Source organism: Argentina silus, assembly GCF_951799395.1.
Source record: "Argentina silus genome assembly, chromosome: 21".
Lineage (NCBI taxonomy): Eukaryota > Metazoa > Chordata > Actinopteri > Argentiniformes > Argentinidae > Argentina > Argentina silus.
In genome coordinates, this window is record NC_139675.1 from 7,829,880 (window position 1) to 7,855,730 (window position 25,851).

Sequence of the window (25,851 nt, forward strand, 5' to 3'; positions counted from 1 at the left end):
ATTACAGTATAGTCCGCCCACGGTCATGATGCCCGCCATTGAGCGTCTCTGTGAGGGCTCTCGCTCTCTCTTTCTCTCTCCCTAACTCTCGCTCGCTCTCCTCCCCCCTATCTCCACCCCCATCATGCAAAGAGTCATTAATAATTGGCGATTTCATGTTCGCCCGGATAGCTTGACCTGGTTCATGCGTGTAGCGGAGAGCCAGCGCTGCACTAGTTTCGACAGCCGCTATGTGCCGACATCCATTCTCCGTGCCCTACACGCGTTAACAACGGGGACGGGAGAAATTGGTATACAACCATTTGCGCGCTGATTTCCTAAATGAATAAAATCTCGCCGATCCATAACCGACCGTGCGGAACGCCCGTGCGTGCCTTGACGTGTTGTCGAGAGAGAGATGAGGGAGTGATAGGGACTAGTGGCTGCACACAACTTCCACTTATCACTTGCATAAGCTCCCATCTGTGAATTCAACATCTCTTGTGGGGACGCTTGAGAGAGAGAGGGAGGGAAAGAGTGAGAGAGAGAGAGAGTGAGGGAGAGATCTGAAGAGAACCTCACATGCATCACACTCACCGCAACAGGCCCTCAACAGTGTCTTGGTTGACATATTCAGGCTAAGGGGGGGGTCTTCATTAAACAGCAGAGGTGTAAATAAAACATAACAATGGGTTGGAACAATGTCTGACATCTCTTATTGAACACCTCATCTCAGTAACTGTTAACTGAGTAACTGCTCTTGGCAATTCAACTGGATTGCCTAATCTGTTGTGAGAGTTCTCCATTGTAAATTATCTTTTGTCAGTTATCTTCTTTTCTTTTTGTCTTTACCTCAGGCTAAAGATATGGTAGCTGTTAGCCTCTGTGCACCTACTGTCTAATGAGGGTGATGTGTGTGAATAGAGTACAAATGTAACAGCCGACTTGGGTCACTCGGCTTCTTTTAAAAGGGGCTTTTTTTCTTTTGAAGGTGTATATTGTCTGGGGACCATTGTAAAGTGATTACAGCTATTAATACATGCAGAGTAGTAATGACTGTCCTTGTTCTATCCTTGCCTGAATTAACTCTCGCATCACCCACGGGACAGCTCCGTTTCCAGGGATGAATCTCCAAACTCCGTCCTTGATTCCTTGATTCCTCTCTCCTCGACGCCTCCTTCTCAAAACACACTGAGGGAGGAGGCAATGAGAGAGAGGACACAAGGAATCAAGGAAAGACTTTTGAGATTTAGCCTAAAATCCTTGCATGGATCAAGGAATGTGTTTCCTTTTGGAACACTTCTGAATGGCGCGCATGCACAGCCACTTCCTCCCACTTCCTGGGTGTGCGACAGCTAAATGGGCCCTGTGGGCTACGGGTGCCACAGATATGGCATGACAGGATTTTGCTAATTGATTTTGGTGGTTGAAATGTTTTGCCTCTTTTGATGTTGAAGGTGAGAAGAAGAGCTGGCGTGTGTGTGTGTGAGAATGGAAGAGGGGTTTATGTTGATAATCATTTGTTTTTAACCACATTGTTTAATATAATATATGCCATTTAGCTGACGCTTTTATCCAAAGCGACTGACATTGCAGTGAGTGCATACATTTTTCAGCATATATGATCCTAGCAGGAATCCCAGTTTGTGAACATACACACTTCTCTGCCTCAGACAGCTAAGCTTATGTCCATGTGTTAGTGCATGCTCCATGTTGTGCTCATGTGAAGTAAATCAGTGCTGTTCATATGCTTGTATATGTGCGTGTGTGTGTGTGTGTGTGCGTGTCAAGCCTGTATGTGTGCGTGTCGAGCCTGTGTGTGTGTCGAGCCTGTATGTGTGTGTGTGTCGAGCGTGTCTGCACTGTATATGTGTGTGCATGAGTGGTGACCTCATGCATGACTGTCATGCCCAATAGCAAACATGTCATGTATCCTCAATCCCTCCACGCAGTCCCATGTCAGTCTCATGTCAGTCCCACATCAGTCCCATTGGGCAATCAGATTACCTCTAAAAGCCTCAGGGAACCAATCACGAGTGTGGTTCTGAAAATACAGTATATGAATTGTAAAATGAGAAGCAAGATGCACTAACCTTTATAGAAGGAAAGGACAGGGTTTTCAACCTTTGTCCGCTTAGCAGGTAAACAAAAGTTTGAGTTATGCATATGTCTTACCAAACCATGTGATTCATCTTTTGGACACAGCAAAAATATATGAATAATAAATATAAAAAAAAACAAAAAAAACAACGTAACTGAATGAACTCAATCTCTGAACTCTCTTGTTTATATCCTGAGGTGTATGTGGGCCTGTGTTTTATTTATTTTCAAAAGAGATAAAGTACTACTTTTATCTACGAAGCTTTCAGGAAATGCATGCCTGAGGAGTCCTGTTTGTTTGTATGTTACAGTGTGTGTGAAAGCTCTGACCTCAACCCTGACCTTTCCTGTCTTTCACGACCTGCTTCGTGACTCCCCATCCCCTGTCATGACCAGTTGAGGCTGGTGGAGGTAGAAATCAGAGGACGGGCTCATTGTAATGCATGGAATGGAATTAGGAATGGTATCGTCATGCATGGAACGGAATGAGGAATGGTATCAAATCAAATACAAGTTTTTTTTTTTAAATCCTCTGATTTCTACCTCCAGCAGCCTCCCCTGTTAATGTGGTATTAATAGACATAGCTGTTTCACCTCCCCCATTAATTTCTCTCTTCTCATCTTCAGAATCCAGAGGGAAAAACATTCAGTTTCTCCACTAAAATGATTGGTATGGAATGGCATTTGTAACCCCCCCCCGATTTTTATTTGTTTTCGTTTAGCAAAATTCAGCTGACCAGGGCCCAGGACACGTCAATCAACATTTCAGTTTACAAGTCAATGCAAGTGTATTAGATACAGCTACAAAGCTAATGGCTAACATCTACAAAGTTAAGAGTTTTGCTTTGAAATGCGGTCCAACAGGATACAAGACAAGGCGCTTCAGTGGTGAGACCAAGAGAAGAGACGTGTGTGTGTGTGTGTGTGTGGGGGTGTGTGTGTGTGTGTGAGTTTAATTATTGGCTGTGGAGCCACTGGAAATTAATTAGATCCATTTAAACGAGTGGAGAAAAGACGTGTTCAAAAGAAGAAGCACGTTGTTTGGTTTCAACATTGGTTTGATAACAGTAAGCGGAGAGAGAAGGGAAGAGTGGGACGAAGAGGAGATGAAGGAGAAAGAAATGGTGAGTTTTATTCATACTAATATGCACTGAAGGAAAGAGGAGTCCGGTTGTATGTTGCCTAAAGGGACAGGCAGGTTGCCAGGTCAGGCTCTGGCAGTGAGACAGACGGGTTGCCAGTTCTGATTCCTGCAGCTGTGGGGAACAGCTGAATTTATTTGTGTCCCTCTTTTGAAGACCCACAGTGGCCCCATTAAAAATAGACTGGTCATCTTCAGAGTCAGTCGCAGAGAGAGAGGGGGGAGGGATTGTATAACCAGAGTTTTAGGATGTGTGTGTATGTGTGTGTTTGGTCATCTTCAATAGCAGAGTCAATAGCAGGGAGAGAGATAGAGAGGGTTTTAGGATGTGTGTGTGTGTGTGTGTGTGTGTTTTTGACTGGTCATCTCAGAGTCAGGAGCATAGAGAGAGCGAGAGAGAGGGGGGGGGGGTGAGGACAGAGGGAGAGAAAAAGAGGGAGAGAGAGAAATGACCACATGTTCCGCAGATATTGTATAATCAGTTGTATAATCAGTGTTTTAGGACATTTGTGTGTGTGTTTGTGTGCGCGCATGTGTGCGTGCGTGTGTTCCAGTTTAAGGTAAAAAAAATAATCAAGTGAATTATTAAACAGTGACATCATGTTATATTCAGTATCGGTGCCCTGTAACCAGTATGGTTTTGTTGAGTATGTATGCGACTTCACATGCAGCGTCGGTTCACTACGGACAGACCATTCTCAGAGCACTGCGAGGGCTATTTTCTCAGGCTGAGATTAGGACTATTCAATAGAGAATCTCCATTGAAAGTAAGATTTAATCCAGGACTTGGCTTAATCTGGCAGGAATCCGGCCACATATGTCAGTGAGGGGGTCAGGGGTCAGGGTGAAGTTCCCCAAAGCACTGGTCCTCAGTCAGTCTGTTTTTCATTTCCCCCACTAATGGTCAGAGTACGGATTTAAGGGAGAAGATAATCTTGTTCCCAGACACTTCTGCCTAAATGCGAGAGGTTGATCAGCCACGTAACGCAGGGAAGGGCCGAACGTTCAGACTGCGACCTATTTAGTAGCCGTTTTTTTTAGTATGCAAGATTCAACATTTTTGCAGTTTTTGCAATTGATGAAAATTTAGCACGCTCTGTCTGTTAGTCCCCCAATTCGGGGAGCGAAATGGAACCAATTGCCATGAACAGCATGGTTGACCTACAGTTGCCGGTTTCTCAGTATGAATGAGGTGTAGTATGTTGAAATGTGTCGCTTACTGACTAAACAGTAGACTCTAAACAGTATGTAGTATGGTTAGTATGCTGTATATAGTAATCAGTAGGCAGTATGAACGTTCGGACATGCCCAATGAACACTGTTCTTTGGTCATGACAAATACATGAAGTGCACAGCATATGCCTCCCTCTAGTGGTATACATTGGGTACTGCATTTGTTATCGCCAGCCTGCACTCTGAACATGTAAGGGCAAAGAGCTCGGAGGGAACAATGGTGTTAAATGCTGAGCTGTGGCCAGTGTACAGCATTCTCACATAGGTGGTCCTCTTGTCCAGGTGAGACACAGCAGTGTGCAGTGCGATGGCAATTGTGTCGCCTCTGGATCTGTTTGGGCGGCATGCAAAATTGGAGTGGGTCCAGTCGTGTGTCAGGTAATGTGGAGTTGATGTGGCCCTTGACCATTTTTACATTCACACTTAAGTCATTTCAGCGACTTACATTTGTCTAAGTAAGTGAATCAACTATACAACAGTCAGACCAGTGCTACAGGGTGATAGTCATTTAGGCAGGTTACCTTGGACTTTTTGGGCACAGGAACAATGGTGGTCACCTTACAACAGGTGGGGACGACAGACTGTTGAATATGTGTATGTATCACCAGTATGCACCAGGGGAGGCTGGTGGAAGTAGAAGTCGGAGGATGGGCTCATTGTAATGCATGGAACGGAATAAGGAATGGTATCAACCATTCTGTTCCATGCATTAGAATGAGCCCATCCTCCAATTTCTACCTCCATCAGCCTCCCCTGCTCTGAACGTGTAAGGCCAAGGCCCCTTTCTGTGTTGACATATTGGTAACTATCACTGTGTCACATTTGGCATTGATTTAACAGCATATGGATTGGTTTAAGCATCGTCTCTTATACCAGTCTTTTCCGATGTAAATCCATGTGGGGAGGTGCACAAGTGTACTCTTCAGGAAAAGGGTGCAGACTAGGACGCAGCAAGCAGTCTCTCTGGGGTTGTGGAAGAGCAACGAAGGCAACCATTTTAAAGGCTTTTAAAACAATGACTGAGATAAACACTGGAAAAAAAAAAGTGTATTTATTTTACAAAAAAATAACAGGTGCTCAATCATCTCAATTAAAATCAGCTGTGTCTGGGAGCCACAATCTAGCTTTAGACAATGGGAAGACAATACAACCAACACATGACTGCAATGGATAGAATGACACTACCTTAAAACTGAAGAGTTAGCAAATGATAAGTGAAACACAAAACACTCACTCTTTACACTTTGAAATCATTGAATGGAACAGTTTAAAATGGTGACAGACTTCAGTGAAGGGCCACTCCTTGACAACGGTTAAGGGTCCAAGTCGCAATAAAGGAATGTGATGATCTAGGCTCTGAGGATCTTGGGCTGTGCTGAGGCTCGTAGGGGATTATAAGGTCAGAAATATAGTCTGGTGCCAATCTTTATTACGACGTGATAAACATCACAACGTGACTCTTTGAATGAATTGGATTCTTGAAAACATAAAGCCCTAAACTGTTTTAAGAAATACACGTGCAAGAGCAATATCAATCAAGGTTAAAGTATGGCTCTTGTAATCTTTATTATGACTGCATTATGATGTGAATATCAATAAAATCAGTCCAAGTTAATGTCTGACTTGTCTGCCTTTCAACCCCTTATGCTGCTGTATCCCCATGTAGTGGGAGGACTGTCCTGTTTATGCCCTCACACACAATTGTTATTGAATACAATACTTCCTTATTGACAGTTCAACCGCTCAGACATGACAGATAAGATCAAATAAAAAAATAAAATAAGAAATCCCCCCCCCCCCCCCCCTGTTGTGGGAGAACTTTCCTGTAAATACCATAAAATACAATGATTATTGATTACAATACTTCCTTGTTTACAGTTTTACCGCTCAGACACAGCAGACAAGAGCACGTGGGTGTGTGATAGGTGACTGATGGATATAAATAGAAGCGTCGCCTGCGGTCGGCATCACACCTCCACCTGGACACAAACACTCGACAGGTACTTCTCTGAGACCACCTCAACACTGCAGGTAAACACTTGTTTTATTTGACCTTTTGTTTATCCAGGTTAGTCTCATTGAGAGAGTGTTTTTCAAGAGACCTGGTATTCTGTTACTTTTAAGGGAAGACCTCAACAAGCATTACCGGGTTTCTTAACCTCATATGCACAATTTGCCTCTTATTTTAATTTAATCTTTCATTTGTTATTATGTGTGTGCAAATCCTAAATAAATAAAATACGAAAAAGAACATGAAAGGTACAAGGTTGTATGTATAAGCCTCCGTTAAGGGTGTATCTGACAGTATGTATTCTGTGATTGGCTGATGGATCTGTTCTCCCCTGGTTTGACAGACATGACGAGCAGCTCTCCCCTCCTCTCCTCTCCTCCTCTCCTCCTCCTCCTTCTCCTCCTGGTACCGCTAGTGATGGTGCAACACGTGTCACCCACAACCATTTCTCATCCTGGTATGAGATTGCACCTCTATGGCTTGTTAATAATGTCCAGCAATATAATATATTTAAATGCATGTTGTAATGATGCATAAAGCTTACCGATACCAAACCATGTTGTTGATATTGTTAACACGTCTTTCTCCACTCATGTAAACTGATCTAATTATTATTTTTTAGTTGCTCCACAGCCGATAATTAAACTTACGAGACATTGACATTGACACACACACACACACACACATACACACACACACGCACACGCACACGCACACGCACACACACACATACACAATGACCTCCATATTTTCTTAAATATTTTCAGAAGTTGTCAGGAATGCAGGGGTACGAGTAGTTGCCAGAACAAACTTTCACCTTTTGGAGAAGCTGAGAAACAGGACCCATTTTGTTGCCAGGAGCTGTAAGGAAATAAAGGACCTTTATGAACAACATGAAGGTAAGGGACATGTTCTTGTGGAATGATACCTGATCAATCTGTGACACTGATCCATGCCTTTGTACTCTATACTGTGTATCTGTCGCCACCCAGTGGTATTGATTGGTGGAAGAGAAAAGATCAAGAATGAGATCAATAGTTATGTCTTTACAAACAAGTATAAATGGTACAGTTTCTCAAGGACTTTATTTTTGATTTATTTTATAAATACCCATAAATTATACATTTATTATATATATATATATATATATATATATATATATATATATATATATATATATATAAATAAAGAAGAAGACGACTCTCTTGCTCTCTCAAAAATGTTTTATTTGAAAATGTAAGAACTTGAATATTGGAACCACCGTAATCTGTTAAATGCAAATCTGCAGCGATTGCCATTATTGGAGCACAGCAACTTTGGGATGTCGCTTAATTTGAACCTCTGTCTCTCAGACGGGCTGTACTACCTGACCACGGCCAGCGGGGTGGTCTACCAGACGTTCTGTGACATGACCACGGCGGGCGGCGGCTGGACACTCGTGGCGAGCGTGCACGAGAACAACATGTATGGGAAGTGCACGACGGGTGACCGTTGGTCCAGCCAGCAGGGTAGTAACCCCAACCTGCCAGACGGGGACGGGAACTGGGCCAACAGAGCTACCTTCGGAACACCAGATGGCGCCACCTCTGATGACTTCAAGGTAGAGCAGCTCCACTTGAAACAGCAGAAAGACTAATGGCATGGTGAAATGTTTGATCAACTTATACCATAGAGTTGTAACACTAGAGGGTGCACCCCCTTAATTCAACTATGATTACATGGGGAGTATTTTGTAGGATGAGGTTCAGTCAAATTCACGAAAGTAAAAACAATAAAAATAATAATAATAACCGTTTTGTTAAATAGGGATACTGATACAAAATGTAATTCTCAAGAGTCAAATGCATTGCACCTTCATGCGTTTACACCATCAGTCCCAAGATGGAATTGGAATTGGAATTGGGAGGGTCGTGTAGGTAGAAATTGGAGGACAGGCTCATTGTAAAGCCACCAGCAGCCTCCACTGGTGCACACCTGGTCTGCAATTACCTTTAGTCATAACATTGTTGGGCTAAATAACAGACCTTATAAAGACGCTAATCCACACTTCCTGTTTTCCCCTCAGAATCCTGGGTATTATGACATCAGAGCAGAGGACGTGTCGGTGTGGCACGTTCCGAACAACTCCCCCCTGGAACACTGGAACCTGGCCTCCATCCTACGCTACCACACAGAGAGACGCTTCCTCACTTTACATGGAGGAAACCTCTATCAGCTCTTCAAGGTACGATCTCACTGTCTCACTATCTCCCTTAAACCCGCACGCACGCACGCACACACACACACACAGACGCAGCCATATTTCCTTGGCTTATGACCTGACACAGGTTGTGTCCTGTATTCCAGCGCTACCCAGTGAGATACAACGTGGGTTCGTGCAGCAACAGAGGCCCTGCCATCCCCATAGTGTACGACCACGGAGACGAGGAGACCACCAGAAACTTTTACGGACCCAATCTAAGAGGTATGATGCTCTTAAAGAACAACATTTAACCTAAAGGAACACCATGTAGCTTTAGCGACCCCTGGTGGCCACAAGGTGCAACAGGCTCCTTTAATACCCAGCTGCATGCTCAATGTTTGTGAGTTGTGAATACAAATGGTGTGATTCTATTAAAGGTGAATTCCAGCCAGGCTTCATCACATTCAGAGCGATAAATTACGAACGGGCCGCATCGGCCATCTGCTCTGGTGTCAAACCTACTACTGGCTGTAACACTGAACATGTGAGTCAACATGTAACCCCACAAGAGACATTTTGTGAATAATGCAAAGTGTGTGTGTGTGTGTGTGTGCGTGCGTGCGTGCGTGCGCCTGTGCCTGTGATGGCCAGTGAATGTACATGCACGTTTGTTTGCTTCATACCCACTGTGTATGTGTGTTTCTCTCATTCCTTGTGTGTGTGTGTGTGTGTGTGTGTGTGTATGCAGTACTGTATTGGTGGTGGTGGACACTTCCCACAGGGCGCCCCTAAACAGTGTGGTGACTTTGCTTCCTTTGACTGGGATGGCTACGGCACCAACGCCGGCTGGAGTTCATCAAAGGAGATCACTGAGGCAGCTGTGTTGCTCTTCTACCGCTGAAGACCACATTAACTTCCCTATGGGGATGTTGTGAAAGCATTTCATCACAATTGTATTTTTTTTAGAACCAGTCAATGCCATCAAATCCATGTAAATATCGATTGTTTGTTTATATTGTTTATACTTTTGTAAAAAAAGACTAAATCTGACCGATGGCTCCTGCTACAGTAGCTTTGTTGGGCTACTGTACATCAAACCACAAAGGCTAACCTGGGCATGTTGTTTGCATCTCTCAAACAGCCTAATACTGTACTTACTCTTCAGAGAGGTAATAGACTGTACAGTGGACTGTTTTCAGAAGAATAGCCTCTCTAGGTTCTTATTTGGTTGATATAGGTCATCGTAATGTTGCTTACATTTGTCTGAGTATGTTAACTAATGTTGTAATGTATTTACTATCGATTAGCATAGACATGTTATCCATTGACTTAATATGGGAAGGCAAAAATGCAAAAGATGGACTTTAATGAAAGCCGCAACACATTAAAACTTCTAGACATTTCAGTGCACTACTTTGTTACTCCCACATTTTTCAGGGGACTCTCGTTGTAAACAAAGTTTGCTTATTATTAGTTATTGTGGGGCAAAACATTTGCTCTAAAAATGCTACATTTTAACACAATCTGTTTGAATGAAAATGGCTGAAAGGATGTTTCTGACAATTGGCCTATATATAGTCTGTCACTCCTCAAGTAGACGTGCCAAACGGCTTTGAGAAACATTCAGTAACAATAGGAAAAACAGCCTTTTTCAATGCAATGTCAAGGCACTCAAAATACAGAGACACACGATAATTAATTAATCATTAACACAAATGTCCGTTGAACAGGTGTTAATATTGCAGATTATACATTAATGTAACTCTATAATGCAGCATTGTCTGCCAGTGTAGAATTATGCCAGATCATGTAGTTTGGCTAAACTGTCGTTCGGCATGGTGAAGTCCGGCACATGTACATTATTCCCCCCTCCCCCAACGATCTGCATACATTTCCTGTGTCCAACAATTCTGTCTGTCCCCCCCCCCCCCCCCCCCCCCCCACCCCCACTAACTCTAACCCTGGAAACATGTTAGACATGTTCCTTATCACTCTGGCACTTAAAAATGCATTTCCTGCAAAACTTGCAAAAGCGTTTGGAACACATTTCTGGGGTGTCAGGTGCTTAAAGCCAAAAATCTACAGTATCTACCTATAGCTATACAGTATAGTCTACATTAAGCCTGTTATATTTAACATTTGAAAATAATTTAAAAAAATATATAAAAAACCCACTGATAATGCAGTGAGAGGGGACTTTGACCCTTCAAAGACGAGGTTAAACATTCAAAAATAAGTTTGAATCATCATCCTTGCACTCAGATGGACTCAATTGAACTTATTCAGTAACTTGGTGAAATGTTTGTATATGAGCTGGTTTTAGGAGAGCCACAGCAAGGGGGGGGGGGGGGGGGGGGGTGTAGACTTTGGCAAACAGGTAATTTTTTGTAATTTAAAGTTTCCAGTAGGATGTGCCGATCCGCGCGAAAACTAATCATAATTGAATGTATTTCGATTCCAGGCTCTGGTGCAAGAAATGATGAACATTTTGAAATGGGGTGCCCATCGTCCAATGATATTAAACATGGAGGTCAGTCAGGGCAGGGGTGATCTAACCCTAACCCTAAACATGGAGGTCAGTCAGGGCAGGGGTGATCTAACCCTAACCCAAAAAGATAACAGGAGGAATCTAAATTCAGGAAATGTTGACACATTGAAACGTTGCTGCTTATATCACACGACTGAGCATGTCAGAGGCAGGGATTTGGACTCTTTGCACCCAGGCCCATCGTGACTAGATTCTGCCACTGATGCCATCTTCACAGATAAAGCCTTTATTTCCTTGACCTTTCATTCATCACTTGAGGAAAAGTACAGTAACGTACTATAACTAATGTGCTGAATGTATTCCACCTAAAAGTACCTCTAATCTCCCTCATGCCATCTCCCTCTCAAACACACACACACACACACAAACACACACACACACACACACACACACACACACACAGAGAAATATAGTCTGGTGCCAGACCCAGCCGAGCCTCCGATGACCTTTACTCTCAAATTAACCTTTTCTGATAATCAACCAGGAAGGCTATCTTTATTACGACGTGATAAACATCACAACGTGACTATTTGAATGAATTGGATTCTTGAAAACATAAAGCCCTAAACTGTTTTAAGAAATACACGTGCAAGAGCAATATCAATCAAGGTTAAAGTATGGCTCTTGTAATCTTTATTATGACTGCATTATGATGTGAATATCAATAAAATCCAAGTTAATGAGGTCGCAAATAATCACAACGTGACTATTGGAATTGCAGGAATTGCATCCCAACACCCCCCCCCCCCCCTCTGTTGTGGGAGAACTTTCCTGTAAATACCATCAAATACAATGATTATTGATTACAATACTTCCTTGTTTACAGTTTTACCGCTCAGACACAGCAGACAAGAGCACGTGGGTGTGTGATAGGTGACTGATGGATATAAATAGAAGCGTCGCCTGCGGTCGGCATCACACCTCCACCTGGACACAAACACTCGACAGGTACTTCTCCGAGACCACCTCAACACTGCAGGTAAACACTTGTTTTATTTGACCTTTTGTTTATCCAGGTTAGTCTCATTGAGAGAGTGTTTTTCAAGAGACCTGGTATTCTGTTACTTTTAAGGGAAGACCTCAACAAGCATTACCGGGTTTCTTAACCTCATATGCACAATTTGCCTCTTATTTTAATTTAATCTTTCATTTGTTATTATGTGTGTGCAAATCCTAAATAAATAAAATACGAAAAAGAACATGAAAGGTACAAGGTTGTATGTATAAGCCTCCGTTAAGGGTGTATCTGACAGTATGTATTCTGTGATTGGCTGATGGATCTGTTCTCCCCTGGTTTGACAGACATGACGAGCAGCTCTCCCCTCCTCTCCTCTCCTCCTCTCCTCCTCCTCCTCCTCCTCCTTCTCCTCCTGGTACCGCTAGTGATGGTGCAACACGTGTCACCCACAACCATTTCTCATCCTGGTATGAGATTGCACCTCTATGGCTTGTTAATAATGTCCAGCAATATAATATATTTAAATGCATGTTGTAATGATGCATAAAGCTTACCGATACCAAACCATGTTGTTGATATTGTTAACACGTCTTTCTCCACTCATGTAAACTGATCTAATTATTATTTTTTAGTTGCTCCACAGCCGATAATTAAACTTACAAGACATTGACATTGACACACACACACACACACACACACACACACACACACACACACACACACACACACACACGCACACGCACACACACACATACACAATGACCTCCATATTTTCTTAAATATTTTCAGAAGTTGTCAGGAATACAGGGGTACGAGTAGTTGCCAGAACAAACTTTCACCTTTTGGAGAAGCTGAGAAACAGGACCCATTTTGTTGCCAGGAGCTGAAAGGAAATAAAGGACAGATATGAACAACATGAAGGTAAGGGACACGTTCTTGTGGAATGATACCTGATCAATCTGTGACACTGATCCATGCCTTTGTACTCTATACTGTGTATCTGTCGCCACCCAGTGGTATTGATTGGTGGAAGAGAAAAGATCAAGAATGAGATCAATAGTTATGTCTTTACAAACAAGTATAAATGGTACAGTTTCTCAAGGACTTTATTTATTTTATTTTATAAATACCCATAAATTATACATTTATAATATATATATGTTTTATTTGAAAATGTAAGAACTTGAATATTGGAACCACCGTAATCTGTTAAATGCAAATCTGCAGCGATTGCCATTATTGGAGCACAGCAACTTTGGGATGTCGCTTAATTTGAACCTCTGTCTCTCAGACGGGCTGTACTACCTGACCACGGCCAGCGGGGTGGTCTACCAGACGTTCTGTGACATGACCACGGCGGGCGGCGGCTGGACACTCGTGGCGAGCGTGCACGAGAACATGTATGGGAAGTGCACGACGGGTGACCGTTGGTCCAGCCAGCAGGGTAGTAACCCCAACCTGCCAGACGGGGACGGGAACTGGGCCAACAGAGCTACCTTCGGAACACCAGACGGCGCCACCTCTGATGACTTCAAGGTAGAGCAGCTCCACTTGAAACAGCAGAAAGACTAATGGCACGGTCAAATGTTTGATCAACTTATACCATAGAGTTGTGACACTAGAGGGTGCACCCCCTTAATTCAACTATGATTATATGGGGAGTATTTTGTAGTCAACCATCTTCCATCTTCTGTGTTTTGAGTGGGCCTAGATCTAAATTTTGGTCATTCACCTGCTGTGCTGGAGTGTTCGGATAAGGTTCAGTCAAATTCACGAAAGTAAAAAAAACAAAAAAAAACAAAAAAAAACAGTTTTGTTAAATAGGGATACAGATACAAAATGTAATTCTCAAGAGTCAAATGCATTGCACCTTCATGCGTTTACACCATCAGTCCCAAGATGGAATTGGAATTGGAATTGGAATTGGGAGGGTCGTGTAGGTAGAAATTGGAGGACAGGCTCATTGTACAGCCACCAGCAGCCTCCACTGGTGCACACCTGGTCTGCAATTACCTTTAGTCATAACATTGTTGGGCTAAATAACAGACCTTATAAAGACGCTAATCCACACTTCCTGTTTTCCCCTCAGAATCCTGGGTATTATGACATCAGAGCAGAGGACGTGTCGGTGTGGCACGTTCCGAACAACTCCCCCCTGGAACACTGGAACCTGGCCTCCATCCTACGCTACCACACAGAGAGACGCTTCCTCACTTTACATGGAGGAAACCTCTATCAGCTCTTCAAGGTACGATCTCACTGTCTCACTATCTCCCTTAAACCCACACACACACACACACACACACACACACACACACACACACACACACACACGCAGCCATATTTCCTTGGTTTATGACCTGACACAGGTTGTGTCCTGTATTCCAGCGCTACCCAGTGAGATACAACGTGGGTTCGTGCAGCAACAAAGGCCCTGCCATCCCCATAGTGTACGACCATGGAGACGAGGAGACCACCAGAAACTTTTACGGACCCAATTCAAGAGGTATGATGCTCTTAAAGAACAACATTTAACCTAAAGGAACACCATGTAGCTTTAGCGACCCCTGCTGGCCACAAGGTGCAACAATCTCCTTTAATACCCAGCTGCATGCTCAATGTTTGTGAGTTGTGAATACAAATGGTGTGATTCTATTAAAGGTGAACTCCAGCCAGGCTTCATCACATTCAGAGCGATAAATTACGAACGGGCCGCATCGGCCATCTGCTCTGGTGTCAAACCTACTGGCTGTAACACTGAACAGGTGAGTCAACATGTAACCCCACAAGAGACATTTTGTGAATAATGCAAAGTGTGTGTGTGTGTGTGTGTGTGCGTGCGTGCGTGCGTGCGCCTGTGCCTGTGAAGGCCAGTGAATGTACATGCACGTTTGTTTGCTTCATACCCACTGTGTATGTGTGTTTCTCTCATTCCTTGTGTGTGTGTGTGTGTGTGTGTGTGTGTGTGTGTGTGTATGCAGTACTGTATTGGTGGTGGTGGACACTTCCCAGAGGCCGCCCCTAAACAGTGTGGTGACTTTGCTTCCTTTGACTGGGATGGCTACGGCACCAACGCCGGCTGGAGTGCATCAAAGGAGATCACTGAGGCAGCTGTGTTGCTCTTCTACCGCTGAAGTCCACATTAACTTCCCTCTGGGGATGTTGTAAAAGCATTTCATCACAATTTTATTTTTTTTAGAACCAGTCAATGCCATCAAATCCATGTAAATATCGATTGTTTGTTTATATTGTTTATACTTTTGTAAAAAAAAGACCTCAAACCACAAAGGCTAACCTGGGCATGTTGTTTGCATCTCTCAAACAGCCTAATACTGTACTTACTCTTCAGAGAGGTAATAGACTGTACAGTGGACTGTTTTCAGAAGAATAGCCTATCTAGGTTCTTATTTGGTTGATATAGGTCATCGTAATGTTGCTTACATTTGTCTGAGTATGTTAACTAATGTATTTACTATCGATTAGCATAGACATGTTATCCATTGACTTAATATGGGAAGGCAAAAATGCAAAAGATGGACTTTACTGAAAGCCGCAACACATTAAAACGTCTAGACATTTCAGTGCACTACTTTGTTACTACCACATTTTCCAGGGGACTCTCGTTGTAAACAAAGTTTGCTTATTTTTAGTTATTGTGGGGCAAAACATTTGCTCTAAAAATGCTACATTTTAACACAATCTGTTTGAATGAAAATGGCTGAAAGGATGTTTCTGACAATTGGCCTATATATAGTCTGTCACTCCTCGAGTAGACGTGCCAAACGGCTTTGAGAAACATTCAGTAACAATAGGAAAAACAGCCTTTTTCAATGCAATGTCAAGGCACTCAAAATACAGACACACACGATAATTAATTAATCATTAACACAAATGTCCGTTGAACAGGTGTTAATATTGCAGATTATACATTAATGTAACTCTATAATGCAGCATTGTCTGCCAGTGTAGAATTATGCCAGATCATGTAGTTTGGCTAAACTGTCGTTCGGCATGGTGAAGTCCGGCACATGTACATTATTCCCCCCTCCCCCAACGATCTGCATACATTTCCTGTGTCCAACAATTCTGTCTGTCCCACCCCCCCCCCCCCCACCCCCACCCCCCCCCCCCCCCCCCCACTAACTCTAACCCTGGAAACATGTTAGACATGTTCCTTATCACTCTGGCACTTAAAAATGCATTTCCTGCAAAACTTGCAAAAGCGTTTGGAACAGATTTCCGGGGATGTCAGGTGCTTAAAGCCAAAAATCTACAGTATCTACCTATAGCTATACAGTATAGTCTACATTAAGCCTGTTATATTTAACATTTGAAAATAATTTAAAAAAAACAAACAATAAAAACACTGATAATGCAGTGAGAGGGGACTTTGACCCTGCAAAGACGAGGTTAAACATTCAAAAACAAGTTTGAATCATCATCCTTGCACTCAGATGGACTCAATTGAACTTATTCAGTAACTTGGTGAAATGTTTGTATATGAGCTGGTTTTAGGAGAGCCACAGCAAGGGGGGGGGGGGGGGGTGTAGACTTTGGCAAACAGGTAATTTTTTGTAATTTAAAGTTTCCAGTAGGATGTGCCGATCCGCGCGAAAACTAATCATAATTGAATGTATTTCGATTCCAGGCTCTGGTGCAAGAAATGATGAACATTTTGAAATGGGGTGCCCATCGTCCAATGATATTAAACATGGAGGTCAGTCAGGGCAGGGGTGATGAAACCCTAACCCTAACCCTAAACATGGAGGTCAGTCAGGGCAGGGGTGATCTAACCCAAAAAGATAACAGGAGGAATCTAAATTCAGGAAATGTTGACACATTGAAACGTTGCTGCTTATACCACACGACTGAGCATGTCAGAGGCAGGGATTTGGACTCTTTGCACCCAGGCCCATCGTGACTAGATTCTGCCACTGATGCCATCTTCACAGATAAAGCCTTTATTTCCTTGACCTTTCATTCATCACTTGAGGAAAAGTACAGTAACGTACTATAACTAATGTGCTGAATGTATTCCACCTAAAAGTACCTCTAATCTCCCTCATGCCATCTCCCTCACAAACACACACACACACACACACACACACACACACACACACACACACACACACACACACACAGAGAAATATAGTCTGGTGCCAGACCCAGCCGAGCCTCCGATGACCTTTACTCTCAAATTAACCTTTTCTGATAATCAACCAGGAAGGCTATCTTTATTACGACGTGATAAACATCACAACGTGACTATTTGAATGAATTGGATTCTTGAAAACATAAAGCCCTAAACTGTTTTAAGAAATACACGTGCAAGAGCAATATCAATCAAGGTTAAAGTATGGCTCTTGTAATCTTTATTATGACTGCATTATGATGTGAATATCAATAAAATCCAAGTTAATGAGGTCGCAAATAATCACAACGTGACTATTGGAATTGCAGGAATTGCATCCCAACACCCCCCCCCCCCCTCTGTTGTGGGAGAACTTTCCTGTAAATACCATCAAATACAATGATTATTGATTACAATACTTCCTTGTTTACAGTTTTACCACTCAGACACAGCAGACAAGAGCACGTGGGTGTGTGATAGGTGACTGATGGATATAAATAGAAGCGTCGCCTGGGGTCGGCATCACACCTCCACCTGGACACAAACACTCGACAGGTACTTCTCCGAGACCACCTCAACACTGCAGGTAAACACTTGTTTTATTTGACCTTTTATTTATCCAGGTTAGTCTCATTGAGAGAGTCTGTTTTTCAAGAGACCTGGTATTCTGTTACTTTTAAGGGAAGGCCTCAACAAGCATTACCGGGTTTCTTAACCTCATCTGCACAATTTGACTTTTCTTTTAATTTAATCTTTCATTTGTTATTATGTGTGTGCAAATCCTAAATAAATAAAATACGAAAAAGAACACGAAAGGTACAAGGGTGTATGTATAAGCCTCCGTTAAGGGTGTATCTGACAGTATGTATTCTGTGATTGGCTGATGGATCTCTTCTCCCCTGGTCTGACAGACATGACGAGCAGCTCTCCTCTCCTCTCCTCTCCTCCTCCTCCTCCTCCTTCTCCTCCTGGTACCGCTAGTGATGGTGCAACACGTGTCACCCACAACCATTTCTCATCCTGGTATGAGATTGCACCTCTATGGCTTGTTAATAATGTCCAGCAATATAATATATTTAAATGCATGTTGTAATGATGCACAAAGCTTACCGATACCAAACCATGTTGTTGATATTGTTAACACGTCTTTCTCCACTCATGTAAACTGATCTAATTTTTTTTTTTTAGTTGCTCCACAGCCGATAATTAAACTTGACATTGACACACACACACACACACACACACACACACACACACACACAATGACCTCCATATTTTCTTAAATATTTTCAGAAGTTGTCAGGAATGCAGGGGTACGAGTAGTTGCCAGAACAAACTTTCACCTTTTGGAGAAGCTGAGGAACAGGACCCATTTTGTTGCCAGGAGCTGTAAGGAAATAAAGGACAGATATGAACAACATGAAGGTAAGGGACACGTTCTTGTGGAATGATACCTGATCAATCTGTGACACTGATCCATGCCTTTGTACTCTATACTGTGTATCTGTCGCCACCCAGTGGTATTGATTGGTGGAAGAGAAAAGATCAAGAATGAGATCAATAGTTATGTCTTTACAAACAAGTATAAATGGTACAGTTTCTCAAGGACTTTATTTTTGATTTATTTTATAAATACCCATAAATTATACATTATATATATATATATATATATATATATATATATATATATATATATATATATATATATAAATATATATAAATAAAGAAGAAGACGACGACTCTCTTGCTCTCTCAAAAATGTATTTGGAAATGTTTTATTTCAAAATGTAAGAACTTGAATATTGGAACCACCGTAATCTGTTAAATGCAAATCTGCAGAGATTGCCATTATTGGAGCACAGCAACTTTGGGATGTCGCTTAATTTGAACCTCTGTCTCTCAGACGGGCTGTACTACCTGACCACGGCCAGCGGGGTGGTCTACCAGACGTTCTGTGACATGACCACGGCGGGCGGCGGCTGGACACTCGTGGCGAGCGTGCACGAGAACAACATGTATGGGAAGTGCACGACGGGTGACCGTTGGTCCAGCCAGCAGGGTAATAACCCCAACCTGCCAGACGGGGACGGGAACTGGGCCAACAGAGCTACCTTCGGAACACCAGACGGCGCCACCTCTGATGACTTCAAGGTAGAGCAGCTCCACTTGAAACAGCAGAAAGACTAATGGCACGGTCAAATGTTTGATCAACTTATACCATAGAGTTGTAACACTAGAGGGTGCACCCCCTTAATTCAACTATGATTATATGGGGAGTATTTTGTAGTCAACCATCTTCCATCTTCTGTGTTTTGAGTGGGCCTAGATCTAAATGTTGGTCATTCACCTGCTGTGCTGGAGTGTTTGCATGAGGTTCAGTCAAATTCACGAAAGTAAAAAAAATAATAATAACCGTTTTGTTAAATAGGGATACTGATACAAAATGTAATTCTCAAGAGTCAAATGCATTGCACCTTCATGCGTTTACACCATCAGTCCCAAGATGGAATTGGAATTGGAATTGGGAGGGTCGTGTAGGTAGAAATTGGAGGACAGGCTCATTGTAAAGCCACCAGCAGCCTCCACTGGTGCACACCTGGTCTGCAATTACCTTTAGTCATAACATTGTTGGGCTAAATAACAGACCTTATAAAGATGCTAATCCACACTTCCTGTTTTCCCCTCAGAATCCTGGGTATTATGACATCAGAGCAGAGGACGTGTCGGTGTGGCACGTTCCGAACAACTCCCCCCTGGAACACTGGAACCTGGCCTCCATCCTACGCTACCACACAGAGAGACGCTTCCTCACTTTACATGGAGGAAACCTCTATCAGCTCTTCAAGGTACGATCTCACTGTCTCACTATCTCCCTTAAACCCGCACGCACGCACGCACGCACGCACGCACGCACGCACGCACACACACACACACACACACACACACACACACACACACACACACACACACACACACACACACACACACACACACACACAGACGCAGCCATATTTCCTTGGCTTATGACCTGACACAGGTTGTGTCCTGTATTCCAGCGCTACCCAGTGAGATACAACGTGGGTTCGTGCAGCAACAAAGGCCCTGCCATCCCCATAGTGTACGACCATGGAGACGAGGAGACCACCAGAAACTTTTACGGACCCAATTCAAGAGGTATGATGCTCTTAAAGAACAACATTTAACCTAAAGGAACACCATGTAGCTTTAGCGACCCCTGGTGGCCACAAGGTGCAACATGCTCCTTTAATACCCAGCTGCATGCTCAATGTTTGTGAGTTGTGAATACAAATGGTGTGATTCTATTAAAGGTGAAATCCAGCCAGGCTTCATCACATTCAGAGCGATAAATAACGAACGGGCCGCCATGGCCATCTGCTCTGGTGTCAAACCTACTGGCTGTAACCCTGAACATGTGAGTCAACATGTAACCCTACAAGAGACATTTTGTGAATAATGCAAAGTGTGTGTGTGTGTGTGCGTGTGCGTGTGCGTGCGCCTGTGCCTGTGCCTGTGAAGGCCAGTGAATGTACATGCACGTTTGTTTGCTTCATACCCACTGTGTATGTGTGTTTCTCTCATTCCTTGTGTGTGTGTGTGTGTGTGTGTGTGTGTGTGTGTGTGTGTATGTATGCAGTACTGTATTGGTGGTGGTGGACACTTCCCAGAGGCCGCCCCTAAACAGTGTGGTGACTTTGCTTCCTTTGACTGGGATGGCTACGGCACCAACTCCGGCTGTAGTGCATCAAAGGAGATCACTGAGGCAGCTGTGTTGCTCTTCTACCGCTGACATTCCAAGAGTGAGATCCTGTGAAATGTTGTATTCTGATCAGGGAAAATTCATGCCTTTGATTGGCAAAATCAAAATATTTCAGACAAAAAATGATCAAACACATGATTTCAGAAATAGTTGAGAAGGAAAAAAGGTGAGTGTTGTCTGCTGCAATGCAGATTGTTGGCCAGTAGGGGGCAATGTTGATCCAGGAAGAGATTAAGAAGTGAAAATCAAAGCTATAAAATCAATGTTGTGGTATCTAATCAATTCTATGACTTTTGTTGTAATCAACCATTTATCTGTTTTCCTCCTCCTTTCTATGTGCATTTGTTTCACTGCAGATTGTCAAATCAGTTTGTTTGTGACAAATTGCACCAACAAAAGATCAATAAAAAGGTGCAGCATACATTTCAATTCTCAGTTACTTCTGTGCAACCTTGATCTACAGACGACACTGCTGGTGATTAAAAGAAGAAGAAATTGCATTGTTTGTAGCAGGGTGGAGGCAGAAGGACAAAGGACTGGCTCATTGTAATGCAAAAAAATGGAATTGGGAATGGTACGCGTGTTTGATACCATTCCTCATTGCATTCCATGCATTACAATGAGCCCGTCCTCTGATTTCTACCTCCACCAGCCTCGACTGGTTTGTAGGTGCTTTCCCCTCACACTTCACTGCATGTACTTTAATCAGTCAGGCTGGGGTTTAATGTATCAAACTTTATGTGATTGAGTAAATCGAAAGTTTGTGACGTTTGTGTTGACACACACACACACACACACACAGAGAGAGAGAGAGAGAGAGAGAGAGAGAGAGAGACCTGCCTCGACGTGGCGGATTCACGTGGCTACCATTCTCAGAATATCTGACACACCGACGGCTCTACGCCATAGCAGTGCCACCTTGAGGATAAGCTTTGAATTACATGTGGAAGTCAACAATTTCCCAGGTCCTTCATAACAGTAAATACTCTCCACCTCAGAAGTTTGAACGAGCCTTTAATGTCAAAGTCAAACTTTTACATGTGTCATCATAGCAAACTGCCCGGCAACAACTCGTCATCTCCATCACAACAAATGCAGTTAGTTCATGAATTAGAACATGAGAGTGGCGAAGATTCGAACCGCTCCCGCCGTAACCAAACAAAGAATCAAGAGAAATAAAAAAACAAAACAAAAAACATGTTTTTTCATTTTTTTTTCTTTTAAGTGCAGAATTGAAGACCTTAAACATGCCGTTGTCCTTTATCGTTCTGAGTTCCCTGTTCTACACTTCCGTGTTCAGAGTTCTGTGTTCTACAGTTCTATGTTCCAAGTTCTGTGGTTATCTGAAGACGGAGCGGAAGTCAACCCATTAGACAAGTGTCCCGATAAGTGAAAAAAAAGTCTTGACAGGAGAAAGTCAATATCATCCCCTTCCTTCAGTTGTTCTCTCTCTCTCTTTCTCTCCATTTTGCTATAAGTGAATCAATTTGTCATTAAACATGCAATATAAAAAAGACACACAACCACACAGATTTGTGTTCTCAGTCCCTGTTCGTCCTGCTAGGGGCCAGAAAGGTGCAGTTATATATGGGACTGCCTTAAAACAGCACTTTGACTCCCAAGAAAACATCGTCCCCATAGAAAGGAAGGGCTGAATCAGTCAGCTGTCTCTCATCCATGTCCGGGCCTAAGTTCCTCAGTCCAGATCCGGCAGGCCGTAGAGGCCAGCTCTGGGATTTCTTTTTGTCCTTCGGCAGGGGAGGAACGGACTATTCCCATGCTTTTGAACAGGCTCAGGGCTCAGTGCTTGCGTGTGTGTGAATGCGTGTGTGTGTGTGTGTGTGTGTGTGTGTGTGTGTGTGTGTGTGTGTGTGTGTGTGTGTGTGTGTGTGTGTGTGTGTGTGTGTGTGTGTGTGTGTGTGTGTGTGTGAGCTGGAAAGACCCTGTAGGACGTTGGCATTGCTTGACCAATCCCCTTTTGAGCATTTTATTTTTTTCAAGGTTCCAACAGTGAAGCTCTGGAACTATGGAACATCTGGGGCAAACTTGCGGCTCATTGTGACATCAGTGCTCAGGACGAGTCCAGTCCACCAATCACAACCACAGGTTAGGAGAAGGATGGGGGGTGGGGGGGTGAGTGGAGGGTGGGGGGTCAAATGCAGTGTGTTGGATGCACAGCATGGCCAAAGTGAACACAGGGAGAGGAGCAACCAGTCTGGATGGTTTGAGGATACCTGGGGAGGCTGGTGGAGGTAGAAATCGGGGGACGGACTCATTGTAATACATGGAGCGTAATGAGGAATGGTACCAAACACGTGTCCTCCGATTCCTATCTCCACCAGCCTCCCATGTCCACCACAATGTTTATTTTATTTTGAAGTCAGCTGTGTTGAGTCTGTAACTTTTAGCAGGACAACTTGAATAAGGGTTGCTATCTCTCTCTCACTCCAGGCCTCAATTTAACAATTGATGCCCCCAAACCCCAACCCTGACCCTGACACCCCCCTCACCCCCCTCCCCACACCTCCCCCCCTTTACACACACACATACAGTACACATGTATTCAAAGAGGCGTAATATCACAAAAAAAGGCGTCTGGTTTTTCAAAAAAACCTAATTAGCATTAGCTGTCTTTCATGCAGAGTGTCTTTTTTTTTTTTTTTTTTTTTACAGAAATTTGGTTTGTCTATGAGTCCTACTTAGAGAGTTAGAGGAATATTTAATATTCCTAAATGTACAGTATATTGTTATATAGATGTAATCAAAATTCCCTTTAAGCTCCTCCCGCACCCCCCCCCCCCTTCCCCATAAGTCATTAGCAGTCTGAGAGATGAATAATTATTCAAATATATTTTATGCTTAGATACTAACTTGAGGGGGGGCAGAGGGTGGAGGGGGGGGGGTGGAGTTGGGGGGGGAGGGGCAGAGGGGGGGAGCAGGCAAAATGCTACAGCTAGTTTTCTCAGAGGCAATATGTTAAAGTATGGTTAAGAACAAGTACACACACAGTGTGCGTGTGTGTGTTTGCACGTGTGTATGTTTGTGTGTGAATGTACATTTTCGTCAGTTCTGTATAGGCATGTGCTTATGAGACAAAGCCGGTCTGCTTCTGTGTGAACGGTGTGTATGTACTGTAAGTATGATGTGTGTGTGCGTACGCGTACTGTGTGTTAAACATTTGAATGTCTTGTGTGAAGGGGGGAATTATGTTACATGGCTTCTTTGTATAAACTATGTAAGTGTGTGTGTGTGTGTGTGTGTTTGTGTTTCAACCATGTGTGAGAAAGTAGGGAAGTATGACATATAAACTGTAGTGGTGCATCTGTTGAAGTGTGTGTGTGTGTGTGTGTGTGTGTGTGTGTGTGTGTGATATATACAGTCTCATGTTGAGAAGGCATAGACAGAAGCATCATGATAAACGTCGTTGGAACACAGCGGCACTGATACTATGAACCTTGTATTCCGAATGCTTACAACTCACAACTGTAAAAAAAAAACGGTCACATTTCTGTTTCTTTTGTGTCCCTCTTAGTCTTTTTGCATTTATTTTTTAAAAATACCTGATGTTTGCAATCAGTTATCTTTTCAGTTCTTGTCCTCAGTCAAGGAACCTGATTGGTTGCAACTCTGAAACTCCTCCATACATGATTGGTTAGATTTGGATCATCGTCGTCGAATGATTGGTGGTTAATATCTTGTTGTCACTTCCTGTTGCCATAGGATCGACGTTAGACTCATTCGACGCACATTGAATTGATTAAAATTGGATCCATAGAATTATTTTTATTAACACTGTTTTATTTTGTTCCTCTGGTTTGATTGGTTAGATCTCAGTGGCATCTGAACATCGTGCCTTAGGATTGGTCAGATTCTGACTAAATATTGTTCTCTGTCACCTCAGTGACTGTCCTCGTTGGGTCCTGAGGCGTTTATGGCATTAGGCTGGCTCCTCAGTCTCTCTCTCATCTCTCCACAGCTCCCCCCACTGGTGGGAGGTCAGGCATGCATCTGATCAAGATTAAGTGTATAAAACAAGAAGAGCAAGAAGTAGCCTCTTAACCAGGGGAGGCTGGTGGAGGCAGAAGTCGGAGGACTGGACTCATTGTAATGCATGGAATCAATGAGGAATGGTTTTAAACACGTTTGGTTTGATACCGTTTGTCATTCTATTCCATGCATTACAATGAGGCCGTCCTCTGATCTCTGCCTCCACCAGCCTCCCCTGGTCTTGACACTAATCTCAGGTCAGTCTTGTGTGTTTCCCCTCATATAGTGTTAAAACTGGGACATTGGGGAATATCTGACTCTAGATCTGTGCCTTAGGGTGACCTCTACTTCTAATTATAAAAAGAAATTTTAGATTAGACATTATCTATATCTGTAATCCATAACTCCAGAGCAAAGTGACTGCTCTCCTTTCCCGAAGGGATAATCAAACCCTCAACCTTCTTAAGCTCATATAAATATTAATTAGCATCCAAAAGTTCCCATTTGATGAATACATTTTTTTTGGCAAGGAGTTCACACCTGTCCTTTCTCTCTCTCTTTTTTTTTTGTTTTACATTCCCCCCCCCCCCATTCCTACCATCCCCCACCCCTGTAGTCTTTATCATTTTTGTATCCTCTGCTGGTCTTTTAAAAAAAAAGAAAAAAAACCTGGAACGATCCATTCTTCCAAAACAGGGGTGCAGAGGACCGTTCCACTGGTCTGCCCTCACAGGTAGACCTCTCTGCGTGAAAGCGTGAGGCACGACGTGGTCTTGTACTCCCCTCCCGTCCGCGTCAGTGGT

At 43.1% G+C, this 25,851-nt stretch overlaps 2 protein-coding genes and 1 pseudogene across 3 annotated transcripts in view; 2 read left to right on the forward strand and 1 right to left on the reverse strand.

The window, feature by feature from the left end:
* Window positions 1-6,705: 6,705 nt before the first annotated feature.
* On the forward strand, window positions 6,706-9,658 carry itln1 (intelectin 1; the record flags this gene model as incomplete). The annotated part of the gene is made up of 7 exons (XM_083692838.1): window positions 6,706-6,712; window positions 7,232-7,363; window positions 7,817-8,064; window positions 8,530-8,688; window positions 8,811-8,928; window positions 9,084-9,190; window positions 9,395-9,658. The coding sequence occupies 7 exons, from the start codon at window positions 6,706-6,708 to the stop codon at window positions 9,545-9,547; spliced, it is 924 nt and encodes a 307-aa protein (XP_083548964.1). The 3' UTR covers window positions 9,548-9,658.
* A 1,512-nt stretch (window positions 9,659-11,170) lies between these two features.
* Window positions 11,171-21,091, forward strand: LOC310820994 (annotated as a pseudogene). The gene is made up of 15 exons: window positions 11,171-11,176; window positions 12,089-12,173; window positions 12,942-13,073; window positions 13,444-13,688; window positions 14,242-14,400; window positions 14,541-14,658; window positions 14,814-14,917; window positions 15,134-15,265; window positions 17,785-17,869; window positions 18,577-18,708; window positions 19,187-19,434; window positions 19,971-20,129; window positions 20,340-20,457; window positions 20,613-20,716; window positions 20,939-21,091. The product of its transcript is annotated as an uncharacterized misc_RNA (transcript).
* Window positions 21,092-25,701: 4,610 nt separating this feature from the next.
* The window catches only part of pcdh7a (protocadherin 7a), a 39,965-nt gene continuing 39,815 nt past the window's right edge, over window positions 25,702-25,851 (reverse strand). The window contains exon 5 of the mRNA XM_083692939.1: window positions 25,702-25,851. This exon is cut by the window's right edge and continues 448 nt beyond it. Within this exon, the coding sequence (XP_083549065.1) occupies window positions 25,776-25,851 (76 nt within the window). The 3' untranslated portion in view covers window positions 25,702-25,775.